At 49.8% G+C, this 24,165-nt stretch overlaps 1 protein-coding gene across 1 annotated transcript; it reads left to right on the top strand.

Moving 5' to 3' along the window:
- The first annotated feature begins 8,900 nt into the window (after nucleotides 1-8,900).
- On the top strand, nucleotides 8,901-23,873 carry POMGNT2 (protein O-linked mannose N-acetylglucosaminyltransferase 2 (beta 1,4-)). The gene is made up of 2 exons (XM_019727501.3): nucleotides 8,901-9,157; nucleotides 21,532-23,873. The coding sequence occupies exon 2, from the start codon at nucleotides 21,637-21,639 to the stop codon at nucleotides 23,377-23,379; it is 1,743 nt and encodes a 580-aa protein (XP_019583060.2). The 5' UTR covers nucleotides 8,901-9,157; nucleotides 21,532-21,636; the 3' UTR covers nucleotides 23,380-23,873.
- Nucleotides 23,874-24,165: the final 292 nt, after the last annotated feature.

Here is a 24,165-nt window from a genome sequence, read left to right on the forward strand (position 1 = left end):
CATGCCAAAGTGGCACATTTGAGGGAAGCCTGTTCTGAACCCCTTCAAATGGTTTTCCATGACTAAAATAAGAGGTGCCTTATCAGTTCATTGTAGAGACTTTGGAGAACATAAAAAAGAAAGTGGTATATCTTTTTTCAGTGGTCTTTTTCCACCCTTGTACTTTCTTGTAAGCGCCTACCCACCTCCCCTCAGCCTTCCCCCGTTCCCCTGTACAAGGAAGGTTTCTTCAGGAAAGGACCTGGGATCCTCCATCTGAGGGTTTGCTCTGTGGATTAATGTTCAATCCACGGGTGTGGGTCGGAAGGAAGTGCTGAGACTCCTAGAAACAGCTCCTGCAAAAACGGAGAGGAGTTGGAGGGTAAAAGCTGCCATTTCTACATCACTCCTGTAGGATAACTAAGAAACGTATTCTGTGCAGTCCCCAGAGTTCCCCGGCGGGCCTGAGCCACCGTTTCCCACAGTGGTGGCATTAATTCACCCTGCAATGACTTCCTCCCTTGTCCTGTCTCACTTCTCCACTCCCTGGCTGGAGCTTCCTGGGACCAGCTCTCAAATAAACTGCTTGCCCTCAAATTCTTGTTTGGGGGGAACCTAACTTAAGGGCATGATATGGCGAATGGAAGCATAGAGGGGCAAGAGATCCCCATTGGTGGGGATGATCTGAACACTTTTTCTGTAAAATCTAGTGTGTTAATTGGGCTTTGGAAGCCTGGGATTAGGGGAGGAACGTGGAGGGAGCTCTATGTGCAAAACTTCATGGGGCAGGTGTGGAAAATGAGCAGCCTGTATCGGATTCCCTTCCTTGTGGCAGGGACTTTTCTGCTATAACCAGCTATCACCAGTCCTGGAATTGAGGCTCAATGTCTACTTATGAACCAAATTCTGTGGTCTGGGGACAGGACTGCTATGCTTGGTGACCGGATCATGTCCCACCGTTGTGGCACTAGAGACAAGGCCAGCCTGCTCAAACCACATGGAAGAAGGATGGCTTTCCATAGCAATCCAGGGAGCATATCCACAAGCAGAATGGATGCTGGGTAAACTAAAACAAGAAATGTCCTCTCTTCTGCCTGGATGGGCTTCTCTACGCTCAATCATCCCTTCATCCTCACCACATATTCACAGCCTTGTACCTGTGCTCTGCTGGAGTCTTCTAAATGCCTCTGCTTGCTTTCTTCAGCAGAACTCTTCCAGGTCATGGCTCTACCAGGGATAAGCCCTGGTTTGCTGGCCACGCCTACCGAGTCGTGCCTCATTTTTATCCCCATTGGTCAGCACAGCGCCTGGCACAAATGTGGTGTTGGGACAATGTCCATGGCATGAAGGGCTGAGGCTAGAGAAGTAGAGAGGCCTCGAAGCTCTTTCAATAACGCCCCAGGGCTGTGCTTCCCGAGACCGCTGGGGGAAGACCCCCAGATTCCAGTCTGACAGACCATCTGTGTTGGAATTTCGTTTGGCTCTGATTTCAAGTTGCTGAAATTCCTCGTAATAGTACATGCCAAAGGGCTTCTAAACCATGCCGGTTTCTACATGAAATGTGTCCGTCAGCTGAGAAGGATCCCAGAGCCAGGATCTCAGGCAGGGGGAGAGAGAAATCAGGGTGGGTGCTGCTTGAGAGTCAGGTAGAAAGGAAAGCTAGAAAGCTGTCCAGGTGACGAAGCTCTACCCGCACCTGCTGAGGCCTTTGGTGTTTTCATGGGGAGAGGGGCGGGTGGAGGGGACAGTTACACTCAGCACATGTTCCCTGCCTCTCTAATGTACAGCACAGTACAAGTTTATAATACTCCACTAGGATGACTCTCAAATGGAAAATCTCCACTCCATTGTGACTATCTGAACAGTCAGGGCTGTGAAAATGATCGTTTCTCCCCTATATCTATAATGTCACAACCTGGAGCCTTTCTCTTTCAAATGCCCCATTCATTTACAGAAAGGACAAAGCTGTAGTTGGATGATAACTCAGGCCTTCTTCCTCCCTATAGATGGGGCTGTTCCCATACAAATCTCCACAATTCTCTTCCCAGGAATCTTTTCAGGTTTTCACTTAGGAGCCTTTGGTGACTGGTGCCACCAGGGAAGCCCTTTGCTTGGAGCTATTAGTGCTGTGTCTTTACAGACAGTCCGAGAGGGTTCCCGCAAGACTTGGCCTGAGTTTGTGGAGCATTGAGCAGACCCAACTCATGAAATGCCAATGGAGCACCACCAGCTGTGCCTCTTAGTGTGGAGTGTGACATTAAGCGACACCTGCTGTCAACAGGGTAATCATGATGGCCTCAAAGTGTCTGAGAATCTATCGTAAGACAGACAATCTCCAACGAGCAGACACAGAAAATTTCCAACACCCCTGCCCCTACATGCTCTGGGTCTCAGCTTCCTCCTCTGAAAATGAAGAGCAGACTCGATTGTCTTTAAGAGTCTTGACCATCAATACCACATTATCAGTCTTGCCTTTCCTGCCTCTTCTACCCAGAAAAGTACAAAGGAAGATAGTTATTTACAGACCCTTGAGCAGTCAGAGATGATCTGCCTACCCTCTGACTCCCTGTTGAGTAGTTCCTTGGGGGGCTGTGGGAAAATATTTATGCTCTTCTCCCTACTTTTGTCTCTAAGCTTTGGTTTAGAGGCAGGAACTCCCACCATGCTTCTGCTCCCTGTCTCTACCCACCTCCTCCTTAGAAAGAGAAGTTGTTGATCCAGTGGGGTCAGAGCTTGACATTCACTGTGACACTGTACTTAGCAAAACGCATTTGCATGCGCCCTTTCCGGCTGCAAGGAACAGCTTGTAGAGTGTTAGTACATACACATATGTGAGAACACATCTCCAGGGTAAATTCCTAGCAGGGGGACTTCTGAATCAAGAAGTAAGTTCATTCAAACTTTTAACTTTTGGTAGCTATTTCTGAATTGTCCTCCAAAAAAGGCTGCACTTCATGGCAGAGAGTGCTAGTAATACAACCAATATCCATTCTCCCTTACTTTCTTATTAATCAAAAAGCTACATTCCTGGGCCTCCATCGCAGATGACATGGCCAATGAGATGGTCACTAAAGCTTTGGGTGAGACTTCTAAGAAAGTTTCCTTTGCTTTCAGTCCTTCCTCTTTTTCCTATGTGGATCCCTGTTGTGATGGCAGGACCTGCAGCAACCTTTTTGTGACCTTGAGGATGACCGCCATGCACTAAGAATGGGGGAGCAGAGGGATGAAATGAGTCTGGGTCCTTGAAGGCCCTCCTATAGTTTTCAAACAGCTCTGGGCTGTTTCTCAGACATGAGCAAAGTCCCAATTGTTCTACCTCAGGCAGGTAGCGACCTCAGGCAGGCCTCTGCTACTAACAGCCTAATGCAGTCCCTGCCTGCCTGATTCATAATGATTTACATTCTCACCTATAGTATATGACAGCACCTTTCCACTCATGCCTTCACCAATATTGAGTGTTACGTGGTAGCCTATTTTTGCCCTTTAAGTTTCCAGTGATGTTATCCTCCAAAAAATTCAAGATATGGGGCTGGAGAAAGGGAAGTATATTACTGAGTTGGAGACTTCCAAGGCAGCCATATTCGGGGGTGGCCATGTCTGAGTAAATCAGCCACCAGAGAGAGACAAACAAGTGACCCAGAACCGTGTTGTAGAGTGTGCGGGGACCAGTTCATGGGTTCTCGGTCATGTATTTCCCAGGGGTGTGTACCAAATGCACTTTTTTTTTTCCCTTTTTATGTAACTCTGAGAATTTCCCACTAAAGGATGTGTCTTCCTTCCCTCTCACATTCAGAATAAAATCTTCCACAAGGCTGCATGGCTGGGAAAATTCAAATAACAGTCATTGGCAGGAGCAAAAGGAACAGGGCAGTGTCGGGGGTGAGGAGATGAAGGAATGGGTGATTTTTAATTCTGAAAATTATGTATGTCTTCCTCCAAAAGCTAAAGTTTAGTAAAGGCATAGCAATTGTTCAGGCTTCAGTTTTAGGAAGTGGATGTGTCTTTTAGAATTCTCCTCCTCCCTACGTAGCACTTAACCATCTTTGCAGCTCATTGTACAGCGGGGCTTTACCAAAGCCCTGAGTATACGTTGTGCCCCAGCTGGTGTGCGTTCTCTGTGGGAGGGAAATTGGAGTGTCCCATGGCAAACAGAGCTGGTAGACTCAAATGCTAGCAAAACTGCCTATCATGACATCAGTGAGCTGGGCAAATATAACCTTGAAGTAAAAACACACAGCAGGGAAGGTTCACAAAAATCACATTTGCTCAAAAGCAATTATTAAATGTTAAAAAGCATGTTTTTTAAAGCCATTCTAAACCTCATTCCGTTGCCATATGTGAGAAACCAGTACTGGGTTAGTGGCTGGTAGAAGGCGCTTGCTCTTTGCCTCTTCTCTTAATCCAGTCCTCCCGGGAATTACCCTGGCCTTGATTTTCTGATCTGGGTACAGATTCCATCGAGATTGTCTGGCTTCCTCTCTCTCTCCATTTGCTTTCAATCTGAGGATTCCTTTCAGCTATCCTGAGATGCATGGGTTTCAAACTGCATAGAGTTATAACAGATTGCTAGAGTTGCTTCATTTAACAGGCATGTCATTTTTTACCATATCTTTTTTGAAGTGGCTAATACATAGAGGACCACCCTGAGTCAGGACAGTAGAAGCAAGGTTGGTAGAGGATGAGGGGGAGGATAAATGCTGAAGGAATTTACAGAACTTGGCAACAGGGAGGGAGAGGGAGCCCAAGGGGTGAAAAGGTTTGGAGGTTTCAAGCCCCTGGGAGACAATGGAGAGGCTTGTATGGAATCACACCCAGCTGGGTGCCATCTCCCTCCTCCTACATGGCCTTGGGCAAGATAGTTAATGACTCTTAGCCTCAGTTCTCTCCTGTGTAAACCGGGGACAAAAGTGATCTACTGCGTGACATTGTAGTGAGGATTAAATGACATCATTTCTATCTAAAGCCAAGCTCATAATCGGTACTGAATAGATGATATCTCTTATTATCATGTGGGAGCCAAGAAGACTTTCAATGATCCTCGTTCCTTAGTATTCACACCCTTGCATGTTCTCCCATACTGAATCCGTGCTCGCCTATGTGACCTATAAAATACTGCAGAAGGGACAATGTGGGAGGCTTCTGAAGCTAGGTCATAATGTTATGCCTCTGCCTTGGTCTCTTCTCAGCTTCTGCCTTGGTCTCGCGGATCACTTGCTCTGCGAGCAAGCAAACCACCTTGCCATGAGGTCACTCAACAGGTCCACATGGAGAGGGGCCTCAGAAGACACCAAACTTGCCATCACTTTGATCTTGGACTTCCAACCTCCAGAACTGTAAGAAAACACACTTCTGTTGTTTAAACCCCTCCAGTTTGTGGTGTTTTGTTAAGGCGGTCTGAGCTGACTAACACCCACGCATGTCCTTTACGTGTGGCCTGAGCTTTCGAGATAGCAGCTGTGTCACTTTCGTGACTTAATTTTAGAAGTCATACAGCACCACTTCTGACGTGTCCTATTTATTAGACACAAGTCATTAAGTTATGCCATGGAGTCACTAAGTTATTCACCTCCACCATTCGAAGGAAGGAGATTTAAATAATTTGCAGATATATTTTAAAATCATCCCGTCATTACCATCATCATGTTCTGGATTTGAAGATGCTGGCAGGCCAGCCAGGTGGAGATATGCCCCAAGCAACTGGATCGCAAATGTGCATTTGGAATTCGTGGCTACATATGTGGATTTGGGAGTCATCCACATAGAACAATAGAAAGGGAATGGGACCCCAGAGAAAGGGAGAGGGGCTCAACCTTAAGGAATGCCAAACCCAGTTTGGTGCTGCATAAATATTATTGATTTACTGAAAGTATTTGGCAAGATCTCAAAAAGCCAGTTACCAGCCACCATAGATATTTACTAAAAAGGAAAGTACTTGTTTTTTTCAGTCTGTTAAAGATTCTGCCAACAAAGAAAGGACTATGCAATGCTCCAGTAGTAGAATAGTTTTTAATACATGATGGACTCATACTATGTAACTTCATTGTCTGCAAACTAGGTCCTACAGGACCCAAAGGCCATGTCCTTTGGGATCCTAACCAGAAGACTCTGTTTTGACCAGAATACAATCCCCACCCACCTCCAGTAATGGGCTGCTTAGTACCTCTTTCCACCAGCCAGCCATAGCTGGCTTCCTTGTAGAGAACCTTAAACTCAACATAGGAGCTTTTTAAAACTAAAAACAGGTGGCCAGTTAGCACAGATGGTTAGAGCATAGTCCTAATAACACCAAGGTTGCCAGTTCGATCCCCACATGGGCAATTGTGAGCTGTGCCCTCCTTAAAAAAAAAAAAAAAAAAAAAAAAAAGCATTCTTCCCAAGTACTCTTCAACTAAGAGTTGAGTGCAAACAACAACAAAAATCAAATAATAATAATTAAAAAACCCTAAAAGCCACTTAAATTTTAATATCACAAAACAATCATACATGTTCATTGCAGAGAAAAATATGCAGGTAATCAACAAGATAAAAATAGAAATCACCCATAATCTCACTACACAGAGTATGTGTTGATAGCCTTCTGGATGCTTTTCTATGCACAAATAGACTCTTTTTTAAAAGGGATCATATTGGATGTTTTTTGGTGCTTATGACTAAATATGCTATAGTGTGAAATACCTTCTACTGCATTAAGTAAATGTTATTTTGCAACATCCTTTTAATTATTTCTTAGATAGTCCATAATTTTATTTAATCAATCATGTATGGCTGAGAAATTAAGCAATTTCCAAGTTTTGGGGTGTTTTTTTTTAAACTTTTTATTTTGAAATAATTATAGATTCACAAGAAGTTGCAAAGAGAGTACATGGAACCTCCTCCTCCAGTTTCTGCCCAATGATTACATCTCACATAATTATGGTGCTTGATATTGGTATATAGTTGTGTACAGATCTGTCACGTTATTACATGTGTAGATTCATGTAACCACCACCACAATCAGGATGCAGAACTATTCCATCACCTCAAAGATCTTCCTCCTGCTACCCCTGTATAGTCACAATCACCACTTCCCTGTCTATCCCATCCCTAATTCCAGACAACCACTAACCTGTTCTCCAGCTCTACAGTTTTGTCATTTCAAGAATGTTATATAAATGGAATCAGATAGTATGTAACCTTTTGTGATTGACTTTGTTTCACTCAGCATAATGTCTTTGAGATCCATCCAAGTCCTTGCATGTATTACTTGTCCATTCCTTTTTATTGTTGAATAGTATTCTATGGTATAGATGTACTACAGTTTGTTTACTCATTCATCTATGGAGGGATATTTTGTTTGTTCCCAGTTTGGGGCTATTGTAAATAAAGTAGCTATGAACATTTGGTGGTCTAAGCCCCCCAATCTGTGGTATTGTGTATGGCAGCCCAAACTGAGTTTTCATTTCTCTAGGATTAATGCCCAGGAGTGCTATTTTTGAACCACATGGCAAATGCATGTTTAGTTTTTTAAGAAACTACCAAACTATTTCCACCAGTAAAGTATGAGAGGTCTGGTTATTGCATACTCACCAGCAGTTGACATTGCCATCATTTTTTATTTTAACTGTTCTCATAGGTGTGTAAAGATATCTCAGTGTGGTCTGAATTTGCATTTCCCTAATGGCTAGGGACGTTGAACATGTTTTCATGTGTGTATTTGCCATATGTCTATGTTCTTCAGTAAAATATCTACTCATGTCTTTTGCTAATTTTTAAATTTGTGGCCCAGGATGCAGTTTATTTTAATATATATACAGTGGGTACTTGAAAAAGAATGTGTGTTCTGTTGTTTGGTGGGAGGTTCTGGAAATGTCAATTAGATCCTGTTGATTTGGGTGTTGCTGAGCTTTTCCATGTTCTCGCTGACTTTCTGTCCAGTTGTCCTACATGTCAGCTGTTGAGAGGAGGATGTTGACATCTCCAGCTATAGCTGCAGATTTGTCTATTACTACTTTCAGTTCTATCAGTATTTGATTCATTTATTTTGAGGCTCTATTGTTTGGCACCTTCACATTTGGAATTATTATGTCTTCTTGCTCAATTGATCCTTTATTTCATTCCATACTAACCTGTTTTATCCCTGCTAATCTTCCTTGATCTGTTTTATCTGAAATTAATAAAAACAGTCCAGCCTTTTAATTTATTATAATTACAAACAACACTGGTCAGCCTTTGCACTCATCCACAATTTTTAAAACTTCTTGGTTAGAGGGTTGCTTGTTTTCAAAGGCTTTTGACTGTATTGTCAATTGCCCCATATAAATTTACCAACTTACTGCCTGAATACCTCTGGGCATTATCATTTAAAATAATTATAAAGGAAAGACATGTTTTTCCTATTTCAATAAACAGAAATGTTATCTCATAACTCAGTGGTGGTGAACGTAGTCATGAACCCTGCACATTAAAATGAGTAAAATTCTCATCTATCCTAGCCAAAAGTCAGGAGGTCTAAAATTCATAAATCAAGAAATAGGGTATATGTATATTGTGAGCGTTGGCAGTAAATGCCAGATGCAGCAGCCGTGAGAGTTGAGATGGTTTGTCCTTGAAGGGCTGGACAGTCCGGGTGAGATAGGGTGAGGGGTGGGAGTGGGCCAGAAGGGGAATGGTGCCTTTGTATTTAAGTACGCCACACCATTAAATTTTTTAAACCATGTGAGCGTATTACTTACTCTGATTTTACAAATCAAAGCATATGGTTGTTGGTTTAACTTGCATTTAAATTTATTATCAGGACTCCCATAATTGGATAAAGTTAACACCAAGTAAAACAGCCTCTCCCGGTGCAAACTACAATTCCCAGGATTCCACGGGGTTGAAGAAGTGGTTCGTTCTCAGGTTCAAACTACAATTCCCAGAACATCGCGAGCCAAGGTGGTTCTGGCCCAGAGCTGGGCGGTGTACCCGCGAGCCTGCGCACGCTCACCGACTGCCGCTCCGGGCTCGCCAGCCGGGCAGGCGCACGGCGGCCACCCGCGAGCCCGGTGGCGGCGGACGGGACGGCTCGGCGCTGCCTGCTCTCCCTGCCTGGGCCTCTCCGGCTCCCAGCAGGCGCCGAAAGGCTAAAGCTGTCGCCGCAGAGGGCACTCCTGGACTCGTCTGCGGAGGTGGCTTCAGCCCCGCGGAGCCCGGGCTGCGGGTGAGACACGCGCTGGGGACTGGGAGGGCTCCGTGACCCGGCTGGGTTTGGAGTTGAGGGATAGGCCCCCGGACCTCCCCCGGGAACGGACGACGCGGGAGCCGGGCCCTGGGGTGCAGGGGAGTTTGCAGAAGGGAGGCGTGACCTGTGATGCGACCTGAATGAGGCGCGGGAGGTGGGCAGGGGTCAGAGGAGGTGGACCCGGCTGCGCCCCCGGGAGTGCTGGTTGAAGCCCTTAGCGAGGGGCAGGCACTGGCAGCGGGTCCCCACACTCTTTGCTTGGGAGACGACCGTGCGCAGGAGGCGCGGGTGGCGGGGAGCCAGGCGAGGTGCGCGGAGGGGCACGGGCCTCCCCAGCTCTTTTTGATGGCAGTACCTGGACGCACCTGCAGCTGATCCCTGGGCTATTTGGGGCTCAATAGTGCACCTACTGTGTCGGGTGATAACAGCCGGTCACGGACCACTTGACAGTGTCCAGGCAGCCTCTGAAGGAGGGACCCAATGGACTCCCCACCCCATGCATGTGTGCAGGAACCCGTCTCCCAGTCACTGATGGGAATCCTCTGCCAAGGTCTGGGGTCCCTCAGGCCAGAGACCTGCACCTGGTGGTGAGCGCCCAGGGTCTGCTTATTTAATGCCAACCAACTCGCAAAGCCCACTCTTGAGGGAAGCGAGTTGGCATGGGAAGGTTACAGGATGAGCTTGATAGGACTTAGAGACTAAGAGCACAGATCACACAGGGTTCGTTCACCCTATAGTTTACTGTTACATGTGCCCAACATTCAAACCCTGCCTCTCATTTACTAGCTGTGTTCCCTTAAGCAAGTCACTCATCCTCTCTGAGCTCGTGCCTTCCTCTGCAAAAGGGGAACAAAAGTTCTTTCCTCACAGGGTTGCGGTGAGGATCAAATGAAACAATGCCACACAAGTCCTCTCAGTCCAGTGTCCGGTGCCCAGTAAATGTTCAGCAAATGTTAGCCCTTGTAGCTGCCTGAGAGGAAATGTTACAGGTGAGATTGGAACCCCAGTCGGTCTTTGTGCTGGAGCGGGCTGCCCTCGCTGGCTCTCATGGACCTTGGAGCTCTTCACTCATCCTTTCACATTCCATATCCTTCCTCTTCCTTTCACAGATGAGGAATCTCAGTCCCTGTTGGTGGCAGAGCCAGGGAAGAACACGGCTCCTTGGGGAATGGCCAGAACATCAGGTTCTGAGCCTTGGGCCCCCAGAGGGTGAGGAAAAGTGGAGAGTGGGGATCCCCAGCAAACTGGACGATGGGGTTTCTGCACACTGGCCACGCGAGCATCCTGGTGGCCTTGATGTGGGGTGTGTCAAAGCCGCTGCAGCTTTTTCTGAACTGGCCTCTGGTTAGCAAGTTCTTGCTTTAAGCCTTGCTTTGGAAAATATTTAGCAATAAACAAAGGCTTCTAGTGAATATATTGAGCTAACCGGAAATTAAATTACCAAATGCCCCATTTCCCAGGGATCCTCGTCACTTTCAGTTTGGTTGTTAGTCGATACTCTTCCCCTGGACCCACCCATCACCTGATAGGCCTTTTAAGTGGGATGAAATAATGAATGTGAACGGGGTTCCACTAATGTCATCGTAGACTTTAGAATCAGACTTGGGTTCGAATCCCAGCCCAACCACTTAATAGCTGTACGACACTGCACAATTCACTTAACAACTCTGAGCGTACTTCCTCAAATGCCAGATGGGATTGCTAACACCTATGTTAGGTTTGTAGGAGGGAATAAATGAGATAATTCATGTAAAGGGCTTCAGATTATGCCTGGCATAGAGTAAGAGCCAGTGAATGGCAGTTCTTATAACATTATCATGATGAATAATAATACTATGAAAATAAGTGTCAGGCACTGTGCTTTGCCTGAATTGTCTCTGAATTCACAAAACCACCCTGTGAAGTGGCATAATTGTGTCTATTTTTCAGACTGGGAAATGGAGGCTTGCAGGAGTTAAGAGTTGGCCCAGGCAGACACAGAAAGACAAATACTACAAGATACCGCTTATATGACGAATCTAAAATAGTCAGACTCATAGAAACAGAAAATGGAACGGTGGTTGCCAGGGGCTGGAGGAAAGGAAACGGGAAGGTATTAGTCACAGGGTACAAAGTCTCAGGTATACAAGAATGACTAAATCCTAGAGCTCCACTGTATAGCACGGTGCCTATAATTAACAATATGTCTGTTATTATATACTTAAAATGTTGCGAAAAGGATAGATCTGATGTTAAGTGTTTTATCCCCAAAAATAGTAGTAGTAACAAGAGGGCAGGAGGAAACTTTTGAAGGTGATGGATAGGTTTATGGCATATAGATTACGGTGATAATGGTTTCACGAGTGTATCCTTAGCTCCAAACTCATCAGATTGTATCCATTAATTATGTACAGCTTTCGGTATGTCACAAAGAACAATAAGAATTTGTCTAGGGTCATGCTGCTGCTAAGTGACAGGACAGGAGCTCACATCCTAGCATCTCCGCTCCAGAACTAGCGCCACTGAATTCTCCTGCCCATGGTCTTTGCAGCTTTTCAAGCACAGCTGTGACCTGGGGCAGCCTCCAGGGATCTAGTGCGAGTCTCCTCATAGCATTTGGAGAAGAGGTGGAACTCTGCAGCCTGCCCGCATTGTTTCCTGTCCCTGTCTGAGGGCCCATGAGGCTGGAGGAGGGTGTCTAGCGGGTGAGCCTGGGGGATGCGGTGTTAGGAAGAGGCAGCCGCAGCAAGGGCTCACGGGCTGGGGGAGGGTGCAATCCTGGTGAGACCTGGACAGCTTGGTTATGACAAGAACTGGTCTTGTGTAGGGGCTGGGACGAATCTCTGAGCTGCGTTCTTCTTTGGGCCTGATCTCTGCTTTTGGGAGGAGGGCCACCCATGAGCCGCAGATGTGAGAAGGAGCCATGGACTGAGCCAGCATGCTGCTGTTTTAATCCTGACTGCCTGTGAGAGCTCACACTGCCTCCAAGACCTCATATATATATATATATATATATATATATATATATATATATATATATATATATATATATATATATATATATATATATATAAAGACCTCATTTATATATATATATATATATATATATATATATATATATATATATATATATATATAAAGAGTTGAAGCAAATCATTTCTAAGGGCTCTTTTAGCTCGAAAAAGCGGGGTTTTGTAATTCTGAATTGGTGGCGTAACCCTCTGAGCACAGCACCCGTCAGTGGGATAACCATCACAGCAGTGTGTACACAGACTTCCCCTGGGGGTGAGAATGGCCATAGCTCCCTGAGCCTCCTGCCACCACGGGCTTCTCTGTGCCCGGCAGGTGGGGAGTGATTACACAGAGGAAGCCTTGGGTTGCTAAGTTACCACTGAGGGCCTGTGGGTCTGCATTTCTAGAGCCGTCCACACCTGCTCTGCCCTTGAGTGATAAAAGCTCATTGCTCTGAGGTCTAACCTGCTTCTCTGTCGCCAGTTGCACCTCCGAGTCTGATGGCCGACGAGCACAGTGCTTGAGAGCCAGACCTCTGGAGTGAGACCCAGTTCTGACCCCAGTGCTCCTGCTGGAGCTGTAAGACTGAGAGCCTGTCACGTAATTCCACGAAGCCCTGGGTTTGTTTTTTTGTTTGTTTGTTTGTTTTTCATATTGAAAGAAAATGGAGATAATACTAGTACCCGCAGTGGAGGGCTTTTGTGAGGCTTGAGTGGAAAAGGGCAGGAAAAGGGCTGAGGACAGTCCCTGGCACATAGTAGGCTCTCAGTAAAGGAAGCCCCTCCACCCTCTGCCCAGAGGAGGCCCAAGATTGTGCATTTGTAACCTCCCAGGTGATGCTGAGCCTGGGTCACACCGTGAGTCCTGCCTTGGAGGACCCGTGACAAGCCCCCGTCCCTCCCTGTGGAGTAGCCCTCGCAGGATGGCCTTGTTTTGCTGGACCACTTCCAGGCAGGGGCTCACAGAGTGGCTGACCCCTCCTCCACGGCTGAGCAGCTCTAACCCTTGGAGAAGCCCTCTTCCGACCCAGCACACTGTAGACTTCCCCGCCCTGTGACTTCTTTCTGCAGGCCTCACTCCAGGGCCTGGACCAGCCCACACAGCTCTGCCAGGGGCAGGGACAGAATGGCAGCCAGTAGCCAAAGGCCGTACTTATGCCTGGGGGCCTGAGTTGCAGGGTCACTGTCGTGCCTGTGTCACCATCACGCACATGTGTCAAGTCAGTTAGAAAGGCTTACAGCCACCCCTCTGGCGCAGCCTCCGTCTTGCTGCACAGCCCATCAGGTGTTTGGGCTTCTCTTCTCCAGGGAGGTGGCCCTACCCTTCGGGCATCCTGCACAGGGTTGCGTTTCTGAACTTTCCTGATCCTGACGGCCCATGGACTCCTGTCGTAGGAATGGTTGAGCCCTGTAGGCTCTGATTCCCGACAAAGGGGCAGGGCCTGTGTCTAATCACAAGGTAACCTCAGACAGACCCAAACCAGGAGCATCCTGGGAAATAACTGACCCTGACTGTTAAAATTGTCAAGGTCATGAAAGTCAAGGAAAGACTGAGAACCTGCCCCGGATTGGAGGAAACTAGAGAGACATGATAACTGGCTGCCTTGCTTCATCCTGGATTGGCTTCTGGACCACAGCTTAGTAATAGTCTCATATCAAGATTAATTTCCCAGATTTGTGTTACGTAAGGGACCGTTCTCATTCTTGGGACATACGTGATGAAGGAAGGGCAAGATGTCTACAACTTAGTTTTAAATGGCTCAGGAAAGGGAGAACGATAAAACAAAAGTCACATCAATAGTTGGTGAATCTGTAGGAGAATTCTTTGTACTACCCAGGAACTTTTTTGTAAGTCTGGAATTATTTCTAGATAAAAAGAAGCAAAAAACAAGATCACAGAGGCTATAGCCAGCCTGCTTGCTGGGTTAGAGCCTCCTCATTGCTTCCTGTGCCGCCTCGGGCAGGGCTCACCTCTCTGCGCTTTGGTTTCACCGTCTGTAAAATGAAGATTGTCATTGTGAAGTGGAGACCCTGGCAGCTGGTGACTACCAGTGTTGTGAGGAAAGGGAGAGTGGAGGATGACACCATGACGATGAGGCCAAAGGGAATCCCAAGCCAAGGCCCGTCACCTCCCCCACTTGCTGATGTTGGGTTCCAGGCTCCCTGCTGCCTGGCAGGGGCCGCTAGTGACTGGCCACCCACCACATGGCTTCACCCGCAGAGGACTTTGCCCCTGAGCCCATGTGGCTCCACTGGTAAAGCCCAGGTCCCCTGGCAGCTTCATCCCCTTGCCTTCTCCTGGCACTGCCCTCGGATGGTGCAGAGCTCAGGGTTTGGTGGCCTCAGGACTTGCTTGGTGGGTAAATAACTGGCACAGGGAAGCCTGCTGTGGACAGGGAGGTGTAGCAGTCACTGCCCACGAGGACGTGTGGGCACATAACACGGATGTGTATCTTACCCGCCACAATCACCAGAAGACCTCCCAAACCTTGCTCAGAACTCACTCACCCTCCAGGTCACTTCCCCGCTGGCCCCCCGCCAATGCCATTTCCTGTCATGCACTGGGTGCTGTGCACACTTTGTCTTGCTTCTTTGTGACGGTTTTATGCTTTCTCCAGTGAGTTGTCTTCTGACCCTGTCGATGACTTGTCTTCTCAAACTGGACCCGAGAGCCCCTTGGATCCATGTACACCCTGGGGTCTGAGCATTCCCTGTAAGAGTTGTGTCTGTTTGAATTTGCAGTTTCACCTGGAAACACTGCTGCGGCCTGTGCCTTGTTGCCTGTGTGAGCCTCTGTCTCAGCAGAGGCTCACGATTCTGTTCCCAGCTGGCGTCCCTGTGTGTGACCACATGGGTGCGCTGTCGTGCTGCTCTGTTCTGCTGCAGAGGACCACACAGGGAGATCTAACTTCCAAGTGACCTATGGGTGCCAAGCAAAAGCCAGATGATGTCAGACAGGCCATGCGATTAAAGGTTTCTGCGTTGGGAGGCTCCTGCGTTGGCAGGCAAGCCAGGGGAACCTGGGCTCCCCCCCTGCTCCAATGTCCTATCTGCACTGAGAGCCTTGGAGCCTCAGCTCCTCAGCAAAGCCTGACATCACCCATCGTGCCAGAGTCACACGGACTGCAATTCTATTAGGGTTCCCCCCCGCCCCATGAAGGAGTTCCATACCTGTTTATTGATAAGGAAGTAGAGTCAGTCACCAGCTGTTAATACAGGATTATGTCTTCAGCTTTAACTCCGCTTTGCCCTTTATACTGAAGCAAGAAGGTATTATCCATGTTACGGTTTTAGTCTAAGAATGTGAACTCTAAGTGTTAAATATGCCTACTCTTTTAAATGCTGGGTTTTACCAGGAGCACTCGGAGGCTGCCAACATTTTGCCAAAGGATCCATACTTCTGTCAGGAAACCTGATGCCCTGTAAATGTTTGTCTGAGTTTCTCAATAGCATCAGATTAATGCCTGATCTTGGAGCACAAATAAGCAATATGTTACAGTTCCATGTGCTGCTTCCGGTCACAAAAGGAGGAGGAGGGAGTGGGGGAGAGATCATTCTAGAATGTGTGTTATTGGCACTTGTTTGCTCTTTATCAACTCACAGTGTGTGAGACACATGAGTGCAGGACCGAAGCTTCCATAATTCAGCCCTAGGGATTCAGGCAGCGTTTCGGATAAAAGGCACTTGTCAGGGACAAAAGAAGCCTACTGTCATTTTCTATGAGCAAGATTATAGAAAGAGCCCTTAGAAGTAAAATTGTTAGAATACTTAAGTAAACCCTTGTCTAGGCACTGACTGGGCCTGGGCCCGGCCAGGTCTTGTGCAGCCTGGGGCTGGCGGGGGCTGGTAGTCCAGGGGGTCCCCGACCTCCACAGCCCTGCTCCTGGAGGAGTGACCGGTGAGCAGCAGCCCGTTCTGGCAGTCGTGCAGCTGGAAACGTGGCTGCAGCTGGTGAGGCCGGCAGCAGGGGAGCTTCCCTTCACAGCTGAGCGTGCTCACATGTGCCCGTGGCACCCAGCAGCAGCGAGGCCGGCAGCCCCAGCCCTTGGGCCTGCACGTCATCGTCACTCCATCTGAATGGTGGCCAGAAGTTACACATTAGCACATTTCCCACTGTAAGTGGATTTCTGGCTTCTCTGGAAAGGCCAGCAGAGTAGCATTGTGGACTGAATTGTGTTCCCACAAAATTTTGTGTTCCAACCCTCACCCCCAATGTAATTATATTTGGAGATCGGGCCTTTAAGGAGGTAATTAAGGTTAAATGAGTTCATTGGGATGGGGCCCCAATCTGATAGCACTGGTGTCCTTATGAGAAGAGGAAGGGAGACCAGAGACCTCGCTTTCTCCGTGCACACTCGTAGAATACCGTGAGCACACAGCGAGAAGGCGCCATCTGCAAGCCAAGGACACAGGCCTCGGAGATACCCTACCTGCCGACACCTTGACCTTGGACATTTAGCCTCCAGAACTGTGAGAAGATAAATTCTTGGTGTGTAAGCCGCCCAGCCTGTGATACTTTGTTATGGCAGCCCGGGCAGACTGATACAAGTGGGTCCCACCAGGCCACAGTCCTGTCACGTCCTCATTAGTTTGAGCTTTAACCTGGGTGTTCGGTCTCCAGGTCACACAACTCACCCCTGGCTTCACCCTGCCCTTTGGCTCTTGGCCCCGGTAAAGCAAGTGAGTTTGTACCTCCTGCTCTAGGCCTAGAATTCCTGGAGCTTTTACTCCTTATCAGATCCCAAGGCCCTTGTGAAAGACTTTTCTATGCCTGTGTCTGGAGCTGGCCAGCACCTCCCAGAAGTGGAGCCTGCACCAGTGCCAGATGCCCAGCCTCAGAGGGGGAGCCCCCATGGCAGGTGGCCCCCACCCCACCTGCCCAGATCTTACTGTGTTCTCAGGTGTGGCAGCATCAGGGACGCCTTCCTCCAGGGCTTCTCAGAACAGATGGGGTCCTAGAAAGGGGGATTCAGAAACCTGTGGCAATCTGATCATAGTCAGCTCCTCTGGGAGCTAAGCGAAACGTTGCAGGGAGGTGTGAACTGCCAGCCGTCTTCTGTCGGCCTCAGTTTCCAAAGGCCTTTCTTAGGCATGGTTTTAATCCCTTATTTATTTTTTTCCCTTTCTTTTGAAAAATACTCCTGCTCTATCATGCTTTGTCCTGGCTGAGCCACTAAGCTCTGTGCGCCACACCAGTTGGATCCTAAATCTAGTGCCCAACGTAGAGGAGGCAGAGAATTATGAACTGGTGACATTTGGGTCCCCTGGACTGCTTGGCCTTAGAATGACGAGATGAGGTCCAAAGGGTGCCAGGGCTGTTCGCAGAAGACAGTGCTTAGATGCTGTAGGTTCAAATCTTGACTATTCCATGCACGCTGAGGGACGGGGGTCACATTTACTCAGCGTCTCCTAGCCTCTGTGTGTCGATCTGTAAGATGGGGAGAGTGGTACTGGTGCTCCACTAGCCTCTTGGTGTTGGTTTAAGGATTAAAGGGGAAAAGGCACAAAGTTTCTAATACACAGCCGACATAAAGTGTTGGAGGTGGTGGTGGTTCTCATTGTTAATTTCCTAAATTTATGGGGCCATCTTCACAGGAAAGGAGAAGCAAGTCATTAGAAAGACTGGGTGAACCTGCGAGGCTGAGTGTGCCATCCAAAGTGAGGGGGCATTCAGGCCCTTTGGGAATCGGCTTAAAGCTATGTGACCACGACCCGTTTTTCTTATATTGTTAATTTAGGTACCTTAAGGGAAATATCATTATGACAGCTAATGTGTTGTGAGGCCTGTTTTGATATTTCACATGCTTTAGCTCATTTAATTCTCACAACCCCCTAAGGTTAGTATGCCCATAATACAGATGAGGAAATTGTGGCTTGAGGAGGGAAAGGAACCTGCCAAGATGATAAAGCCAGTTCACACCCAGAATCTGAAGGAATGTGAGTGTGAGCTGTGACCTGGGAAGAATTCTTGACCATCACCATTAGGGAGAGGGGTTTAAATGTCGCCTGCAGCCTTTTGGGTGTCCTAATGCCTGCACTGAGCCCAGATTGAATACACTTACGTGGCGTGGGAGATCCGCCAGGCTTGTCCAGTGTCCTAAGCAGATTCTTCTCTTATCCACCTGACGGTGCTCTTCTCTACGGAGCACTTTGGGCGAGACCGGTGAGAGGCAGGGATGTTTAAGCCAGGCCAGATGACCATCTATCAGGGTGACCCAAGGGCCATCCGATCGAGTTGGGCTGGTCCCACTGAACAAGGAAGCTTGCAGCCTCTACAGAGCACTTCCCTGCCATTCCTGGGACAGCAGGAGAGCGTCACAGTGACGGGCTCACCCCGTCCCCCCGCAGCTAAGCTGCTTCCTCCATCAGTGCTCTGAAGCACGGAGCCCCTCCTTGCTTTACATTAGGTATTAACTGCCTCTGTAGATAATCGCTCACCCACCTCACCTGCATGTAGGTAGAGTCAGCGGGAAGTTAAGGATGGCTTACCATGGCACCCACGCCAGTGCTGCCCTCCAGGGGAGGAGCACTGTGTCGGCGTTCATGGCTGCCATCCATTCTTGGTGATTCTGCCATGTGGTATCTAACCAAAGCCTATAGTCAAGAGAATGAAGGAGGGAACCTGAGAACCTTTGTCAGGAACGACTCGAGGGCACAGCTTTCCACCATGTGCCGTGGATCCAGGCCTCAGCAAATGTTTTCAGGAGGGGTTTCCTTTGGGGGCGGTCTATTCAGAGCTTGCCTCTGCTGGGAGATGGGAGCTCCAGGCACGTGTCCCTTCCGTGTCTTGCAAGCCTTGAAGTCTTGTCCTGTTTCGCATGGGCACCCTCCCCTGCTCCTTACCTCTCCTGGGAGAGTGTCTACTGCACCAGACCAGGCTTTGTCTGGGACCAAGTGACTTGACAGGTAACTTGAGACATGGGAGCTCTGGTCATAGTAACCGGAGGACAGACTCTTCCCCTCCTGGGCCTCACTGCTCCGAAGGGGGTTCGCTGGGAGAGAGAGGAATAAGGACAGCAGGTGAGAGAGAGGCAAATTCCAGCTTTGCTTTTGAGCTATTGAGGTCTTGGGAAAGCATACAAAGCCCTTAGAGTACGTACAAAGATAGACTGCTTAGGGGTGGGACGGAGCCCCCATCAGAACAGAGCAAGGTACCTTGTCATGCTGGCATTCTGGCCTCTGCACGCGTTTCCACAGGTCCAGGTGACAAAGTGAGGCCCTGAGACCGTCAGTCTGAAAGAGTCCTTATCCCCCGGTCACCTTTGTCCTGGGGAGGCTGTCGGTGCACAGAATGGCACTGAACAGCTGGTCAAACATCAGGACTGAACAGACAGCACGCCCGGTCAGTCAGACAAGCTGCAGTCCTGCCGTAGCTTGGCTGAAGGGCCTGCTCCATCTCCAGGGCCAAAGACAGCAACCGCGTCTCGCTCACCACCCTGCCTCCCTACCACTCAGTGTTGTCACTGAGACTAGCAGCCTCTCCAGGCATCGGCAGACCCAGGAGCAGTGAAAATTTGGCCTAGAGAAAGGGGGTGTCACTGAGGCTATTGCCCACTAAGCAGCTTGGCCCACTTATTCACCATTTTGAATTTTCCTCCTAGAGAACTATGTGTTTATTACCCAGGAACATTTTGATATGGTGATGGGGGAAGGCCTCTTATCTCCTTGTGGGCTAGGGGTCTGATTAATGCACTCTTGGCCTCCATCTATTATCTTTTGAAAACCATTCTGAGGATTTTGCCTGATCTTCAGTTCTCTCGACTTACAAAGGCTGCTGCAGAGCAGTTGGTGGCAGCCGGGGGGGGCGAGGAAGAACCCAGGGGAGGAGTGTGGGCCACAGCCTGGAAGGCTCTGTAATAACCACTGCGTGCCCGAGTATGTGTTGGCTTTCTCCTGCCACACTTGGGCCACTTCCCAGCAGGTAAGAGTGCAAGGGCGGCTTTCCATCTCCACAGTGCTGAAATACACTAATATCTGTGTTAATTAACGTTCCCCTAGAAGCAGATCCTGAGGCAAAGATTCAAGTGCAAGTAGATTATTCGTACTCGTTCCTGTTATTCATGTTATTCAATAAACATGAATAGGGGAGTGGGGAAGTGAGACAGGGAAGGGAAAGGTGTCCATTGGGCCTATTGCCACTGTGGGCAACTGCTTAATCCCTAGGGAACTCAGCGAGCCTGTGTAGAACACGCCTCAGCTATCCCACCTGGAGAGGATGGTGTTTGTGCATCCAGTCCCATCAGACATTGGTGCAGGCTGCCTGGTTTGTAAGTGGTCAAGTTAGGAACCCAGGCAATCCGACCTCCAAACCCCGTGCTTTAGCACCACACTTATTTCTAGCAAAATGTTCAGTCAGTCCCCTGCAAACCTTCCTTTCCACATTTCCCCTTGGAAGGGTAACAGAGCCTGAAGCGCCCAGAGAAGGTCCCTGTGGGCCAGTCTATATTTGTCCTGCTGTCTGTCAACACCATTCCAGCAGGGCTGAGGGGCTGGGTGGAGGACTTAGCATCTAATTAGAAACAGTCCTCTCCCATGCCCAGTCTCCAAGACTGTTCTCTGCCTAGTTGCCTATTTGCCCCACAAGGTCCCCACCTCCATGTTTCCTGGTTCCCATAAACTTTACCTCAAGGCCCGAGCTCAGTGGATCAGCTACTGCACACTCAGCCCCCCAGGTCCGGAGGAGCAGCCTGGCTTCCTTCCTGTCTGGGGCCCCTGCCCCATAGCCCCACCTGCTGCCCAGCCTTCTTTCACCACAGGGACACTGAGCAGAGGGGCAGGTAGCAGAGTGCTCACTAGAGACGTGTGAGTAGCCGGGGCAGAGATGCCCCCTCAGGTTGAAGGTGGGTCTTGCCTCATTTCCCTGGGAGTCTTTCTTCCTGATGTTCCCTGGGTGTGTCTGTTTTAGCTTTAGCTTTTATGGGAAGCATTCTTGTCTGGGATCAGAGCAAAACATGCATCAGCTTGTGACACACGCATCTGCCTCCCGTCTCTCCAGGGAGGACTTTGTTTATTTCCTTTTCTCTGCATAGCAATTTATTGCTCTTCCACAATCCAGAATCCTGTCATTGATAATAATGATTTATTTGATTCTTTGTTTCGTTTTTGGCCAAAGCAAGTTATGTGGCCAAGCCCAGAGTGAAGGTGCAGGGATATATACTGTCCCATGGAAGCAGTAGGGGAGGGGACAGTGAGGACTTTTGAACAAGGTTTCATCTACCATATCACCGATGTGCAAAATGGTGCACAGACCCCACGCTGTAACTGGAATACAGAGCCGAGCACAGGGCCTGGCACACAGTGGGAGCTTCCGGTGACTCCAGACACACTGTGCCAACAACTGTTCCTTTTCCTTCTCTCCTGCAGGCATTTGCTGATGCTCAGAGTGCCCGCAGGGATGGGTAAAGCCCACCAGGCCTGTGGCACTTCCCAGGGGCCATCGTCTCACTAGCGCCCCCTGGCGGCGTTAGGATGCACCTCTCAGCGGTGTTCAATGCCCTGCTGGTGTCGGTGCTGGCAGCAGTCCTATGGAAACATGTGCGCCTGCGCGAGCATGCGGCCACCCTGGAGGAGGAGCTGGCCCTCAGCAGACAGACCCCGGAGGCGACCCACGCGCACAGGATCGACTACCCAAAGGCACTGCAGATCCTGATGGAGGGCGGCACGCACATGGTGTGCACCGGCCGCACGCACACCGACCGCATCTGCCGCTTCAAGTGGCTCTGCTACTCCAACGAGGCCGAGGAGTTCATCTTCTTCCACGGCAACACGTCTGCCATGCTGCCCAACCTGGGCTCCCGGCGCTTCCAGCCAGCCCTGCTCGACCTGTCCACCGTGGACGACCACAACACGCAGTACTTCAACTTCGTGGAGCTGCCGGCCGCCGCCCTGCGCTTCATGCCCAAGCCCGTGTTCGTGCCCGACGTGGCCCTCATCGCCAACCGCTTCAACCCCGACAACCTCATGCACGTCTTCCACGACGACCTGCTGCCTGTGTTCTACACGCTGCGGCAGTTTCCCGGCCTGGCCCACGAGGCCCGGCTCTTCTTCATGGAGGGCTGGGGCGAGGGCGCACACTTCGACCTCTACAAGCTTCTCAGCCCCAAGCAGCCGCTGCTGCGGGCGCAGCTGAAGACCCTGGGCCGGCTGCTGTGCTTCTCCCAGGCTTTCGTGGGCCTCTCCAAGATCACCACCTGGTACCAGTATGGCTTCGTCCAGCCCCAGGGCCCAAAGGCCAACATCCTCGTTTCCGGCAATGAGATCCGGCAGTTTGCACGCTTCATGATGGAAAAGCTGAATGTGAGCCGCGCAGGCGCTGCGCTGGGCGAGGAGTACATTCTGCTCTTCAGCCGCACGGAGAACAGACTCATCCTGAATGAGGCCGAGCTGCTGCTGGCGCTGGCCCAGGAGTTCCAGATGAAGACGGTGACGGTGTCCCTGGAGGACCACGCCTTTGCCGACGTCGTGCGCCTGGCCAGCAACGCCTCCATGCTGGTCAGCATGCACGGGGCCCAGCTGGTCACCGCCCTTTTCCTGCCCCGGGGGGCCACTGTGGTGGAGCTCTTCCCTTACGCTGTCAATCCCGACCACTACACTCCCTACAAGACGCTGGCCACGCTGCCTGGCATGGACCTCCACTACGTAGCCTGGCGGAACATGGTGCCAGAGAACACGGTCACGCACCCTGAGCGGCCCTGGGACCAGGGGGGCATCGCCCACCTGGACCGGGCGGAGCAGGCCCGTATCCTGCAAAGCCGTGAGGTTCCGCGGCATCTCTGTTGCCGGAACCCCGAGTGGCTCTTTCGCATCTACCAGGACACCAAAGTGGACATCCCGTCCCTCATCCAAACCATACGGCGCGTGGTGAGGGGCCGGCCAGGGCCGCGGAGGCAGAAGTGGACAGTCGGCCTCTACCCAGGCAAGGTGCGGGAGGCGCGGTGCCAGGCGTCGGTGCAGGGCGCCTCCGAGGCCCGCCTCACCGTCTCCTGGCAGATCCCGTGGAACCTCAAGTACCTGAAGGTGAGGGAGGTGAAGTACGAGGTGTGGCTCCAGGAGCAGGGGGAGAACACCTACGTGCCTTACATCCTCGCCCTGCAGAACCACACCTTCACCGAGAATATCAAGCCCTTCACCACCTACCTGGTGTGGGTCCGCTGCATCTTTAACAAGAGCCTCCTGGGACCCTTCGCAGACGTGCTTGTGTGCAACACGTAGCGAGCGAGCAGAGGCCAGGCCTTGGAGGGTGGCCCCTCCAGCTCAGTGTCCCTGCTACCCCCTTCTCCCCCCCCCCCTTGGTTTCTGGGAATTATTTGTTTATTTATTGAGCAGGCCTGCCCCAGGCCTGTGCCTCCATGTCTTCTTACTGCATCTGGGGTGTGGGGTTCGCAGCACTCTGCTGTGCGCTGGGATGATGGGACACCCCCTCCCCCCACCTCCCATCCTGAGCATCCATACCCCTGGAGAAGGTCCTTAGGGGGAGGGGGAGGAGAGGAGAAGGAAGAAGGAAGGTAAGAATCCAAGGAACCTCTTTGGTTGAGTGATCGTGCTGTCTCCTCCTGAGTCTTTCTGGTTGGTACCCAGGTTTCTGGAAACTGCGAGTAATCATTTAGTGGTTTGGGTGGGTGGTTCGTCAGCTTCCATCACCATGAAATTTACCTGTAGCCCAGTGAAGGTGTGCTTGAAACATTCATTAAATGATTATAAGCATCTTGGTCAAGTGTTTTGATTGGCTGGTAGGAAGGGGGGGCTGCGAGTCAATACCAGAAGCCCTTTAATCCTGATTGTCAACCAAGGAGATATGGCAGTGGAAAGGCATCGAGGACGGGAGAGGAAGGCAGGCTGGTTGGATTTCACCTTGACGGCTGGATGTGTGTCACAGTGCCATCTCAGTGGGATAAAAGTCTGGAAGAAGGTGGGAGAGGGCTGTGGTGAGGAAAAGCAGTGACCACCAGGGCTTCTTAGGGTCCACTGGACATTCAGGCTCCCAGACTACAATAGAAC

This window comes from Rhinolophus sinicus, chromosome 5 (assembly GCF_057876585.1).
Source record: "Rhinolophus sinicus isolate RSI-liver-muscle chromosome 5, RSI-T2T, whole genome shotgun sequence".
Classification (NCBI taxonomy): domain Eukaryota; kingdom Metazoa; phylum Chordata; class Mammalia; order Chiroptera; family Rhinolophidae; genus Rhinolophus; species Rhinolophus sinicus.

Coding starts and splice junctions, on each gene's coding strand:
- POMGNT2 (XM_019727501.3), top strand. CDS start 21,637: ATGCACCTCTCAGCGGTGTTCAATGCCCTGCTGGTGTCGGTGCTGGCA.